We start from the raw sequence: 14,405 nt of genomic DNA, 5'->3' as shown, positions 1-14,405 counted from the left end.
AGAAAATAAAATCTATTTCGGTATAGTAATGATTGACATATGTCTGACAATCATAATACATTTAGAAAAGCCCACAAATGCACAATTATAACCAAAGCAGAATAAATATCAACAGGTAGATATTATTACAACCATAATAATAAGTATATAAATGAAGCACTATTTACTATTATGTACGTGGTATTGGTATGATCAAAAAGTTCTCAGCCCGTTATACTTCTTGCCGCTACACTGACATTTACATACCGATATCTTATTGAAGATTACAGACAGAGTTACACGCGGTTTAACTCAGATTAAGTAACATAAAACAGACATTGATCAATAGAGGGATGTGTCATTTAAACCAAACGGAGAAAGTAAAAATTAGAGCTGTCATTAAATATCTCTGTAAGAAAAGGATGTCCCCAAAGGAAATTCATAAGGACTTTATGGATACACTTGGGAAGGAGTCCCCTTCCCATAGCACTATGAACAATTGGCTGCTGAAGATAAGACGGGCAAGAGAACATTGGAGTGATGAAACTGTCGCAGCTGTGCACGATCTGGGTCATGTGCGACAGGAGGCGAGACCTACGAAGCATTGCTAGGGAAGTGGGCATAAGCTTGGGTTAAATCCAGGCAATTCTGACTGATGTCACCGACTCGCCAAAGAAAACAACAAGTGATCTCCATTGAATTACAACAACTCTCAACAGTTTAGTAAATACAAAACCTGAAACATATTTTTGATGCTCTTTGAAGATAGTGACATGGTGATAAGCACTCCTTATATCAAAAGAAAAACGAAAATCCCCGGCTTTAAACATTTGCTTATCAACTGACTGATCCTGAAATTGACATTTAAATTTGAAAAAGGTCAGGATTAATATGCCTACAATCTAAAACTAAACGAGCTTTTCCCGATTTTCTATAAGCCACTGTTAAAGGCTTAACGATGTACGGCATTTCTAGAGTATCCGTTATACAGCCCTTTCTTAGTAGTTTATAACCAAATTTTACAATGTTAAGAATATATTGACTTGCACAACCCGGGATTAGACTTTTTCCTGCTTCAGCTTACGATCTATTTTCATTTTAGCTCTGAAATTTTCTTTTCGTCGTCGGAGTCGTCAGCTAAGGGATGTGTCTCATATTCTTGTACAACTCATCACCAACAATCAGACGAATCTGCAAGCTTAGTAAATTTTTCTTCTCTATGATTAAGTACGTCAATACTTTCGTCAATTTTCCTCGTTGCTGAAGTAATTCCCTAGCTTGGAACCGTTCGTTTACAGCGTCCTAGAGGTAACCATAAGCTTCCTTCAATATATCAAGGACAGACACGTTGACTGTTTGTTGCCCTTCATGTTTCCTTTTTACAGAAAGTGTAACTTTCGTTCGATGCCAAACTTTGATGAATCCTCGAAATTTTAGCTTGAGAAAATTCTTTTTGAGAGGTTTTAAATTCTGCTTTTTTGGAAAATATCATTATTTTCATGCTCGAAATGAAGTTCAATTTGCTTATTAAACATGGCTGCTATACACGTTGTCTTTCCGGTAGTAAAAAAGAGAAGAATGTTGCTTGTACCAACAAATATTTCACTTCACGCTTTACTAACGAAACGCGTGAAATAGATAGTCTTTCTTCCTTTCTTTCGTTTAAAGAAATAACAAAAACATAAATACAATACCAGACGTGCGATTTATAAAGCACAAAAAGAGGGACTTAAGAAACAACGAGATTTTACTTGCTACAGCGCCATTGATTTTGAAACATCAAGGAGTCCGGAACATATGACGTCTTACTATTTTCTCCTTTCCAACGCTCATGTCTCTTCATGCACCTGTCATTTACGCCAGCGTTAGCCGTCATAGTAGCGCCCCAGCACGAAGAGAATGAAAATAGATTACCCCTTTTAATCTAGAAACAGAACATTTTCGGCAATATCCGGTTATCTGCCCCCTTGGGCAGAAAAATTTTAATCGATTTTTTATGACAGCCTTGTGCTAAACCTTACTAATCTGGATCATTAGACGCTTGAAATATATCTCAAACGCATGCGCATTAAAAATCAAAATATTTACGTACCTTGCGCCTGCTCCGTTATGTCATGTACACGTCACAACTGTCAAAGATAAAAATCTTCTTCTTGAAGGTTATCAGAGAATATAAACAATTAAAAAGTCCTTATATATTTATAGTATAGCTGACTGCTTAAATCGTTGCTCTACTTGTTACATTTATGATGATCATTACTTCAAAGTAACATTCTGAGGTCTTTACTGAAAGTCGTCATCCGAAGACGACCAAACCAAATAATTGGACTTCGTGTATGGGTTCGGTTTTTTTTAATGGGACCTTGTTTTTCCGATTTTGTCGGTACGTATCCTGCAAGATGGCAAACATTTTCCGTCTTGGTTTTCTTTCTGGTAACTGTACTCATAATTCTACTTGTTCCTGCGACGACTACGGGTGTTTCAGGCGCTTCCACAACGGTTCCATCCAATGAACTGTCTGAGAACAGGTCAGACAATAATACAACTGTTTCTGGCAAAAGATTTGTAGATTTTCTTTCTCGTTGCGCAGCTGGGAGATCATCATCAGATGAAATGGTGACGATATCATGTTTAGTATGTGAAGATGCTGAAGGCCTAGATTGTGGAATTTGTGATGTTCCTGTAAAATAGGATTAAGTGTTGTCATCTACACTGGAACATGATTCGCTCCCCGTGTCTGTTACTTCTGGTTCCAATGTCCAGTTTCCCATGTTTCCTGCTGTCCCGGGCCAGGAATCAAACAGTGGGGTCCTGTACACATACTGAGTTGGGTCCTGTAGAGTATAAATTGATCTCAGGAGATCAAAGAATGCCACATATGTGTTGCCTTTGACATCAGCATGCCACAAAATCTCCGCCACGTGACCTTCCCATTGACTTGCTTTAGTTCCGGACATTTTCCGAAAGTGGTCTTTAGCATGCTTCCAGGTCCCTTAATTCTATTCGTATGTACCGTAACTATGTCCCCGGTTTTAAGATTTTTGTACTCATTTTTAAAGGAATACTTGTGTAACACAGAGAAATGTCGGTACCCCAATTTATTCAATTTGCAGTACGCAGTCCATCCATCGCTGAAAACGGTGCTTCCCGTTTCTACGTGGCGCTCGATTAATAGGATAAGTGTTGCATTCGATCTGTCCTCTACAGTATAACGGTGTAAGAGCTTCTCTCTACCATTCCAAACACCCGTACCTATTTAAAAGTGATAAGATACTTCTTTATTCAATATTGCAATACATGAAGTATTAATTTATCAAAAAGTCAGTAATAACATTACTGAAGGTGTATACACGAGTTAACGAATAACGCGTACATATCCAATACAAAAGAAAGGTCTTTGGCATATTAAATATTGTATTACGTACCTAGTTTTTGGTTAAAAAATGTACATGTCAAATAATTATGTAAATATATATTAAACTAGAAATGTGTCATCATGCCACGGATGCCCCGCATGCAGCCAAAATTTCAGATGGTGCATTAATTATTTTTTTCATTTTAAGTTCAAAGCCCTTAAAACTTTAAAATGTTAACACAAACCATTTTCATACAATGTTCAAGACACTGAAATTATTCAGTCTTAACCTTTTAAAAATAACATATTTCATATTTGTAGCAAAAATAATGGCTAAAAGTATGAGTGCTGAAACTGAAAGTACAAAATTTTTCCAACATTCAGGAAAGATAAGTTTGTCTAAAATCATTGAACCACAACCAAATTCATACTTAAACTGCTTATTCCTAAGATGTATCTATATTATTTTCAAAGTGAAAGGGACATAACTCTGCAAAAAAAAATCATCAAACCATGACCAAATTTCAACTTGACCTGCCCATTCCTTTGACATATCCATATGTCAAATTTAAGTTGAATATGTAACACTGTTGGGTAGATAATGAACAGAAACTGTAAATTTCATATTATTTTCAAAGTGAAAGGGGCATAACTCTGCCAAAAATCATTGAACCATGACCAAATTCAAACTTGGCCTGCGCATTCTTTTGACGCATCCATATGTCAAATTTGAGTTGAATGTGTTGTACTGTTGGGGAGATAATAAACGGAAACTGAAAATTTCATATTACTTTCAAAGTGAAAGGGGCATAACTCTGCCAAAAATCATTGAACCATGACCAAATTTGAACTTGACCTGCGCATTCTTTTGACGCATCCATATGTCAAGTTTGAGTTGAATGTGTTGTACCGTTGGGGAGATAATGAACGGAAACTGAAAATTTCACATTACTTTCAAAGTAAAAGGGGCATAACTCTGCCAAAAATCATCGAACCATGACCAAATTCTAACTTGGCCTGTATTTTCTAATGACATATCCATATGTCAAGTTTGAGTTGAATGTGTTGTACCGTTGGGGAGATAATAAACGGAAACTGAAAATTTCATATTATTTTCAAAGTAAAAGGGGCATAACTCTGCCAAAAATCATCGAACCATGACCAAATTCGAACTTGACCTGTATTTTGTCATGACATATCCATATTTCAAGTTTGAGTTGAATGTGTTGTACCGTTGGGGAGATAATGAACGGAAACTGAAAATTCACATTATTTTCAAAGTAAAAGGGGCATAACTCTGCCAAAAATCATCGAACCATGACCAAATTCGAACTTGGCCTGTATTTTCTAATGACATATCCATATGTCAAGTTTGAGTTGAATGTGTTGTACCGTTGGGGAGATAATGAACGGAAACTGAAAATTTCATATTATTTTCAAAGTAAAAGGGGCACAACTCTGCCAAAAATCATCGAACCATGACCAAATTCGAACTTGACCTGTATTTTGTCATGGCATATCCATATGTCAAGTTTGAGTTGAATGTGTTGTACCGTTGGGGAGATAATGAACGGAAACTGAAATTTCATATTATTTTCAAAGTAAAAGGGGCATAACTCTGTCAAAAATCATCGAACCATGACCAAATTCGAACTTGACCTGTATTTTGTCATGACATATTCATATGTCAAATTTGAGTTGAATGTGTGCAACCGTTCTTAAGATAATGAACGGAAACTGATGATGACGGAATGACAGAATGACCGAAGGACGGAAGGATGGAAGGACGGAAGGACGGAATGACGGAACAGGGTAACACTATATGCCCCGGCCATTACATGGCGGGGGCATAAAAATAATATTTCATTGTCAAGACTGCTTACTTTTAAGCCTTTATTAGGATTTCCTCGGTGAAATTTCACTTTACGGCCAAAGACGAATTCGTCAATCTCAACTTCCCGGTAAGCACACGATGCCTGATGTTCCGTTGAAAATAATCCTTGAATATTTCTCTCATAAAAGATGCCAAGTCAACAGCCGTGGTCTTGTAGTGCACACCGGCGGAAAAAGATACGTGCCTGAGTGATAACCCATCAAGGTAGGATTTTACAAACATGAAAATGATCTAAGTGCAGTTTCGAATTTTCGAAAAAAGAATTCGTCCTGATCGCAACCTCATGGTTTCTGTTTTTATTGCATCGTAAAGTGGCTCCTGAGGGTATACCGGTCCTTTGCACTGGCCTCATGATACCCGAACATCCATCCTTGCCTTTTGAGCAAGGCATGCTTCTTAGAAGCAAATTATTGTCCATAAACGATTTATTTAAGGCAGTGTCATCCTGGTCCATCAATATGAAAAAACTTCCAGGGATTCTGCAAATCACATATGCGAATTTCGTCATCGTTTAATATTCTTTTTCTGTAATTTCCCACAGTTATGCTTCAAGACGCCATCTTGTGAAGAACTGAAGATAGACAACAACATTAGGCACGGACCGCGCACAGCGTAGTGAGCCGTGGAATCATATAGCAAGGGGATCATACGAGATTTTACATGATAAATAAGAAAAGCTAGTTTAAAATTTGAAGAAATTTTATCTCCTCTACGGAATGAAGTTATACATTTTTAAAGCTAAAACACTTCTGTATATTGTTCATTCAATATGAAATTACTGACGGAATGCTTTTATACATTATTCCATTAATATCATTTTAGTATTGTTTGGTTTTATTAACCGGTCAATTACATACTGATTACACGGTCGATGCACACAGTATATTAATCTTCGGTAGATGTTCGGTAAGTTCCGTGAGATGTACGCTGTACGATGGAATTTAATTTAATTTGTATCTCTAAACTAAGTGTACTCAGCGTTATAGCGCAATAGGATAAATCACGAGTTTATAATCTAAGTGTCACACGTGTTTTAAGTTCGAGGCCGCGTTGGTCCATGTTTTTTTCTTATTAATACTTTCAACATTATTGAATCTATAATTATATGATTATTTTATGTTGTTCGTTTTGATTATGTTTTACTTAATTTTGTTATGTATATACTCTTTTTAAATAACATGTTTTTTAAGAATTCATGTTTAAATTAAAACGGATTAAAACCAGTAAATGTCTTTTCAATGCCGTAAAACACAAATCTGTTCCATTAAAATATACTACAAAAATAAGAGTACTACAAAAATGGCAACAGTAAGGATCGAACCACAGACCTCTCAATTATCAGGCATTCTCTTTACCGACTGTCCTATTATGAATTAACGTAAACCTTCGCATTAAGCTGGCGTGACTTTCAATCCATGACTATATACTCCACATTAATTCTCGTAAACTACACGGACCAAACCGAAGTGGGATCGAATATTTAAATGAGTCCTATAATGTATTCATGATTGACAGGTCAATAAAATCAGACTATATATATAATTGATTTCGTATTTATATAGCCCACGCATTGATACTGCTTATATCATTTTATATATATATATACTCCGGTTTTCAGTCCCGGGGCAAATACGTACTAGGCGTTCATGCAAATAATACCTAGAACGTATGTTACATATTGTTTTGGGGGTACTGTGTGAATAACTTCATACTGATTAAACGTTATTAACTAGTTTTAAAACTATCACTACAAATGCTTAGTACGCATCTGCCCCGGGAAGGAAAACCGGATTATATATAATTATGTGTGTGTGATTAAATCATATTACCCTTTCGGTAGTCCTTACATACCTAACAATTTATACTGCTGTATAGTCACGTTTTTAAATTTAAATAACAATGATTTGAACAGTAATTTAAGTAACAGGGATGACAAACCGTTCAATAAAATTTAATTGATTTTTTTCAGTTTCAAATAAAGGCAAAGAAAATGATAATTAGTATTACACATTTTGCAAGTGATAATGACAACATTTCTGAAGTAATTTTATTTTATATACAGTGAATGAATCTTTTAAGATATGTAATGTACACATGTACTGACATGCTTAAATGGGAAATAAATCTTGTAGGAAATCGCCAAATTTTTAGTAACGATTGCTGCCCTTCGTTCGGACTAACCTGAACCAATGAAATTCAAGGAAAAAACAAGCGTCCACGAGATCATGATTTTTTGGTGAACTAATCTGGTCCGGGGGGGGGGGGGGCAGATAACCGGATATCGCCATATTCTCTAACCCTAGATAACTTAACCATTTGTTTTTGTGTATAAAACTACATGTCCCTTTTGATCTAAAGCACGGGTTAAACATGAAGTTTTCATCCGAAACGGACAATTTAGACCCGTAATTTAAAAATATATTTTAGTCATGTTATACGGACATGCTACTGATACACCCTCCGAAATAACGATTGTTTTACCCAGTCGGTACTGGTCAGTCTTTCATTTTCTGATATAGAAAAAAAATGATTGTCGTAAAACTGAATATCGTTACAATGAAAATTACTTAACTCATTAAACCTAAAAAACCAGTAAGCTAGTAAAATCATTGATAGATCTCGAATGACTAGTACATCTATTTTCACATAAAGTTTTTAAATGGTCAAATAAACCTTAAAATAATACACTATCAAGCGCGTAAGACTCGTGCACAAGTTGTGATCAGTAGTTTACATTGCAAACTATACACGTTACGAACAACGCTTTACTGAGGAAACGCGTGAAATAGATATTTTTAAGACTAGCAGAATACATTTGTAATTAATATACTGTACGGTTGGATCTTTGCTTATCCTTACCTTTTTGAATATCAAGCTTGCATACGTAAGAGACTAGCAGACAATGCCGTTAATACTGACAAAACATACCTAATGGTTTATCTAACCCTGATCTTTACAGAGCGAACCTCTTCCTCAAGATCATCAAATTTTACCTGAATTCAGGCCATAAAATACATTGTGGTTAAACATTTGATATATGTATATGAACCGTAACTTTTGAAACAATGAATGATTGGTATACCTGTGTTTCGGCTTATTTTGTATAATATGAATGGTAATGAGTGACGATAATCTGAAGCACTTCTCTAGGATTATTATAAAAGTACATGTATATTGACCTTGTAGTATTTTCATTTTAACAAGGATCGCACGAAGTTCCGAGTGTGATTAGTTGCTGCTTTTGCCTTTTAGCTTTTAAATCACTTCATGTTCAACATCATTATCAGGCCAATGAAATCACTTTATTCTTTAAATTGTAAAGACAAACTAATGTGATGATTTATACGACTTATTATTCTTAATGATTATTATTTTTGACTAATAACGCATGTGTTAACCCCGCCGTTGTATAACGACTGTTAAATTAGATGTTAATGAAGGAATATGTTCTCTACAATGCTTAACAAAAGCCTAGGAATTTGTTGAATGATTACGTGAGAGACGGTTATGTGTAAACAGCATGCGCCTACTTGCTCTTGTCGTATGTTTGCAACCGTTAATTTATTCAGAATCATATAGACACATTTTAAAATCTTAAAATACTAGTTCTATACACGGCTTTTGCAAGTATGTTTTTGTTATCAACATATATAGCAAATTATGCCGTATAATGTTTAATTAAAAACTGTTGTTTTATATAACCTTCGCCAAGCAGCTTTACATTCGTTCATGATATTGTGCAATCTGGTCTGACCTTTTTCAGCGATTATTAAAAGATAATTTTAACTATGCATGTATATGACATTCGTTTGCTTCTAGACACACATTAATTTTGTTGACTTTAAATACTATTTAATATTTTAACATCTGCTGTAACAGTTAAAGAATAAATAGCCGTTATACAGACACTACTCTGCTTGAAAGTATACAAAATAGTAGACATTTCTTTACTATGAAGGCATATTTAGCGTTTGTAGTAGCTGCAGTGTTATGTGGTGTACAGGCTATTCCTGCAGAAATATCATTGCTAGAGCGCATGGAAAAAATGGAAAACACGGTTGCAAATTTGATGTCAAGTTCTCTAGCAAGAAATAAACGGGGTAACTTAACTTTTACTTTCTCCAATTTTTAATATTATTTTACTTAGTCTATACTAGAGATAATGCATTTCAGAAGAAGACAAAACCATTTAACGATGTATTTGAAAGATGACCATGTATAATTTTATGTTTTTATTGTTTTTATAACGTACTTGTTAAAGAGTTATTTGTATGTTAGATTTAATGGTATTTGTTATAATATTTCTCATTGACTTACTTAGTCTTGGATCTAAAGGACAATTCTTTAATGTTCACTTCGTTTACGTTTCAGCTTTCGTCGAATCAGGCGTATCATTCTCCGCAGTTCTTGATGATGCACTGTTTAATATCGTAATTGGACAGACCATTGTTTTCAACAAAGTGTTCCTTAACGAAGGAAACGCATACAATGCCCAAAATGGCGAGTTTACGGTACCAATGGACGGCGTTTATCTCTTTTCTTACTTTGTAGCCGAAATAAACAATGATCAGATTGTTTTACGACTTGTAGTCAATGGTGAAAATAGAGTTGATGCCGTCGCTGAAGGTTTGCAAGATCGTCATAATGATCAGGGAGGGAATTTAGTGATATTGAGGCTGCATGCGGGGGATACAGTTTTGATTCAGGCATATGATACTTCAAACGTCCATATTGACGGCGGTGCAAATTACTGGTATACGTCGTTTTCTGGTGTCCTATTGTATGCATAGAGACTGGAATAATAGAATATATTCAAGATGTATGTTTTGGACTGACGTTGCTGGTGCCGATCTTGATGTATTTAAATTTTAACATAGATTCTTTAGTTTTTTGTATTTTATAGAAAATTTAAAAAAATGGAAAAAGTATAGTATTATCTGAAAATTTATAAACCTTTAAAATTATCTGTATTAATTGTTCGATTGTTACTACTCCGACTTGTACACAATTGCAACTTTTAAGCCATTTCCGTCAGTTGCCGGATAAGGACCTCGAACACAATAGTATGAGCGATATTTCGGTCTTACCTACGCTTAAAAACTAAACATGTTAACAAAAAGCGATTTAATGCTGGTAGTTGTCTGCAAGTTTATCCCCAATAAATCAATAAAGGTCCACGTAAAATAAGCGAATTCATACATACAAAAGCAAACAATACATTATTAAAATATTTACTATAATGGTTGAAGAAACCGAATGTACAAAATGCAAATCTGTTGATATTTAGTTAGATTTGTTTAAAAGTGTACATGTACATCAGCAGCCATATTTAATTTAAATTGAAAATTGTTGTCAGACATATTTTCAATCATAATTGTACCGAAACAGACTTTATTCTCCTTTTTTGTCAAATATATACATTTGTTTTACATATTATTCTCTGTTTCTGTTTACATCTAAAACCACGTGGTAGAACCTCTTTTAATCTGTTTTAACTACGAGGTTATTATAAAAAATAGCCGAGGACGTTCCGATTGACTATTTGCTTTGTCAAAACTGTTCCAACTTCTATTATTCATGAGATCGCCATACTCTTAAGAAACATATTTGTATTAAGAATGGCAGAAAAATTACAAAACTTTACAAACGATATTGATAATTTTGTCGAGCAAAATTAATACTTTAGACTAAAACATTTTAATTCTTGATTAATGCATAAGGGTGGGGGTGCATCAAGATATCGGGTATATACTGTTGACTTGTTATGTTTCCATCGACATTCCAGTCATTTACCTTTCATTTTGTTTACCCATGAATTACAAATCTAGGTTACATAAATGAAGATTAGAACAAACCTAAAATGTTTAAACGTGATTTTTTAATGTATGTAAAAGCACGATTCAGTCGAATGTTTTTAGACGTTAGAAACACAGAGATGTTGTTAACAAATGCCATTATATGGAGGAAGCATCATGGGGAGACCACGACACTTGCTTAAAACATATATGGCCTTGTCATATCAATAAGTGTAATCAAAGTATAGACTTGTATTCACGTAATGATGCGTTTATGTGTGGTACTTCTGTTTCTAGCATTTACTGCTGTATATGCTTATCCTATTGAAAATTCATACCAAACATTGTTGCAGCAAGTGAATGAACTTCAAAGAACAGTGGCAAAATTGGAGAAATCAGTTGAACAAAATAGTTTAATGGCAAGAAATAAACGAGGTAAATTTTATACAATGTCATAGTACTAAATTATTATTGTCATTTTGGACAATTAAAAAATAATATGTTGTTCATTTAATACGTTATTTCAGTTATTAGTAATCTAATGCAAAATTGACTCAATTTTACAAAAACGTTGTTTTCGAAGTATCCGTCTCACCATATTTGAATGAACTTTACTTACGAACCATGATGATTTTGATTAAGAGAACAAAAGTTATTTAAATTAGTGTTTAAACACTCTTTTTTTGAACCTATGAAATACCAATTCTGGTGATCAATGCAGGACCATAACAATCCCCAATTTAAGGAACATAACGTTTTAACTTATATAGGTTTATTATTTATTGTAGCAGACGTCAGCCCTCCAGTCGGTATATCGTTTTCTGCAATTCTAGATGATGTGCTAAATAACATCGTTATTGGACAAACCATCGTTTTCGACAAGGCATATATCAACGACGGCGACGCATATGATACAAATACCGGAGTGTTTACCGTACCGATTGACGGCGTTTACTTGTTGTCATACTTTGTTGGAGAGTACGGCCAAGATCAGGCGTTGTTACGACTTCTAGTAAATGGTCAAAACAAAGTGGATGTTGTTGCAGAAGGTATTCAGGTCGAACATAATGATCAAGGTGGAAATTTAGTCATTTAGAAACTTAGAACTGGAGATAGAGTCCTGATACAAGCGTACGGTGTTTCTAATTTTCACATCGACGGTGGTGCAAGTTATAAATTTACTTCATTTTCCGGTGTTTTGTTGTACGGAGCTGGTATTTAGTTTCCCATAAACAATAACATAAAACTGACCAATTTACAAGGGTTTAGGTTATAATTGAGCTTGAATATTACTTTATGATGTAAGTTTGTCATGAATACTAGTAAGTTTTTTGCACAATGTCACACCCTATTAGTAATACGAGCTTTTCGAACAGAGCACCAAATGGTGCACTGTTCGCAGTCGTTGCCTTTCGGAGCTCCCCTATGATCTCTATTCGACGCATTTCCCTTATTATGTTCCATGATTTGATTTTATAATAAATTTTGTATTTTGATACTGGACGAAGTATGAAGTTGTCGGACTGTTATACTGCAACCTATTCCTTAACAGTAAAACGTTAATATCTATAGGACAAATGACCCTGGTAGTCCACATGTCATATCCATGGTTTGTAAAATATATCTGTTCCATGAAGCTTATTCATGGACTTTCCAATATGTAAAGCCCCAACGCACCTCATTTGGTCATTGACAACCCAAGTATACAATGGATTCCTGCTGAGAAAAATAATGATAAATACGAAATTCTTGTTATCGGGTCTGACGAGGAATGTACATTCAATGTATCAATAGAGAACTGCATGCTTAATTCCCCATGTTTCCAAAAAATGAAAATGATATTCTGCTAATTTTGACAACGTAAATAAACCCACCTACGTTTAATATTAGTGCAAGTTTTAAAGAACTTCCAGTATAAACATTTGTTATATACAATGAGGTTATGTCTTTTCTAAGCATCAAGACTAAACGCATAAGAAAATGCCGGTCTCCAATTAAATAACACCATCATTATTCTGCTTTGTCTATAGTTTCTATAAGAAATGCGATGAAAACCGCAAAACATTTTTTCTTCTTCTTTTTTTGTCAAATTCATATTGAACACACGATAATGTTTATTTGCCTTAAAGATAATTCTTGAATTGAAATGTACTATAAGTTTTGAGTTGGACAAGTTCGATATACGTCTTAGCAGTATTTATTTTAATAATATAAAATATTTTTTAGTCAAAGAATTATCACATATTTCAATCTGTTTAATTGTATTATGTACTGTTTGGGGTTTATTTTTGTAGGACAGCTAAACTCGAGTCAACATTACTTAGTTCCTAGGTCTGCGGAACTATGTTAACTTACTTGGTGTTATAACTGTCATATAGTTATACAAAGTTTGACATCTTACACATCTGGGCATATCGGTGATATATTATAAGCATGTTAACTAAAACTGTACACGCAGCAAGGATTCTAGCAATAAGATGATGATATGGTGCTTTCACTGTACCAGGATCTCGCGAGGGTGTGTAGTTATAGAATATAATAGACAAATACAGAATCCCTAAAGAAAGCCCAACACGACAAAATTGAATATGTTGCAGGTTCTGTTTGATTGAGCCTGTTTATGGACGGTAATGGAAACTCATTACACCCAATCATAAGTAAAATATGTTGTCAGACAATCAAAAAATGTCTTCTTTCCGTATCGCCTCGTTGCTAAAGGTCAGATAACTGTATTGTAACAATGTCAGGGCTAGTAAATGGCTACAAAATGCTTTAATCTGATTCAATGGGACATGAAAATGTGATGTATACTAGTATGAACATTATTAAAGAACCTAACACTGAATTGTTTTCTCAAGAAAATAAAACGTTTCCAGGTTTCTAGGATAATGTTTCATCTGGATATTTGCATTTTAAAAATGTATATGTCAATTATGTGATCAGCAGAAAATTTCAGGTAACAAAAGGGGGTTAGTCATCTCTAGGGACATTTTGCGAAAATTTTGTCGGTCAGCCCTATATAAGAAAATCATTTTGAAGCGTCAGGCATGTCATTCTCCTAGAAATATTACATTTTTAGCATGAAAACTTTAAGATAGGATTAAGAGTCATTTGTTACAAATAAGTAAATAAGAAGTCATTAACGAAAGTTAAGACTATATCTTAAACCTCTCGTGTCATTAGCGTAAACATTTCACCTCTTATATCAATACGAAAAAAAATGCTTTCTTTTTATTTTCTGCGTACAAACTAAAAGCTTTAAATTGAAGTGAAAGTAAATGAATTGATTTGATAAATCTATATGATAAGAAATTAAAAGCAAAACATTGAAATCAATAATTTAACATGACAAGCGTTTTACACCGACAATAAGCATATCATA

General features: G+C 34.3%; 2 protein-coding genes and 1 pseudogene across 3 annotated transcripts; 2 read left to right on the top strand and 1 right to left on the bottom strand.

Moving 5' to 3' along the window:
- Positions 1–2,493: 2,493 nt before the first annotated feature.
- On the bottom strand, positions 2,494–5,736 carry LOC132744899 (uncharacterized; annotated as a pseudogene).
- Positions 5,737–9,096: 3,360 nt separating this feature from the next.
- On the top strand, positions 9,097–10,149 carry LOC132744893 (complement C1q-like protein 4). Its single transcript, XM_060733686.1, has 2 exons — positions 9,097–9,328; positions 9,600–10,149. Exons 1-2 carry the CDS (start codon positions 9,181–9,183, stop codon positions 10,016–10,018), a joined length of 567 nt encoding a protein of 188 aa, XP_060589669.1. The 5' UTR covers positions 9,097–9,180; the 3' UTR covers positions 10,019–10,149.
- A 1,079-nt stretch (positions 10,150–11,228) lies between these two features.
- LOC132744891 (EMILIN-1-like) lies at positions 11,229–13,649 on the top strand. 2 transcript variants are annotated; one of them, XM_060733685.1, is made up of 2 exons: positions 11,229–11,458; positions 11,815–13,649. In XM_060733685.1, exons 1-2 carry the CDS (start codon positions 11,287–11,289, stop codon positions 12,117–12,119), a joined length of 477 nt encoding a protein of 158 aa, XP_060589668.1. In that variant the 5' UTR covers positions 11,229–11,286; the 3' UTR covers positions 12,120–13,649. The 2 variants fall into 2 exon arrangements, with proteins under 2 accessions (XP_060589668.1, XP_060589667.1); XM_060733684.1 differs by having other exon boundaries at positions 11,812–13,347.
- The last annotated feature ends 756 nt before the right edge of the window (positions 13,650–14,405 follow it).

This window comes from Ruditapes philippinarum, unplaced genomic scaffold, assembly GCF_026571515.1.
Source record: "Ruditapes philippinarum isolate M1 unplaced genomic scaffold, ASM2657151v2 ctg1794_1_1_1_1, whole genome shotgun sequence".
Lineage (NCBI taxonomy): Eukaryota > Metazoa > Mollusca > Bivalvia > Venerida > Veneridae > Ruditapes > Ruditapes philippinarum.
The sequence above is the reverse complement of the archived record's forward strand: the minus strand, read 5'-3'. Positions and strand labels throughout refer to the sequence as shown.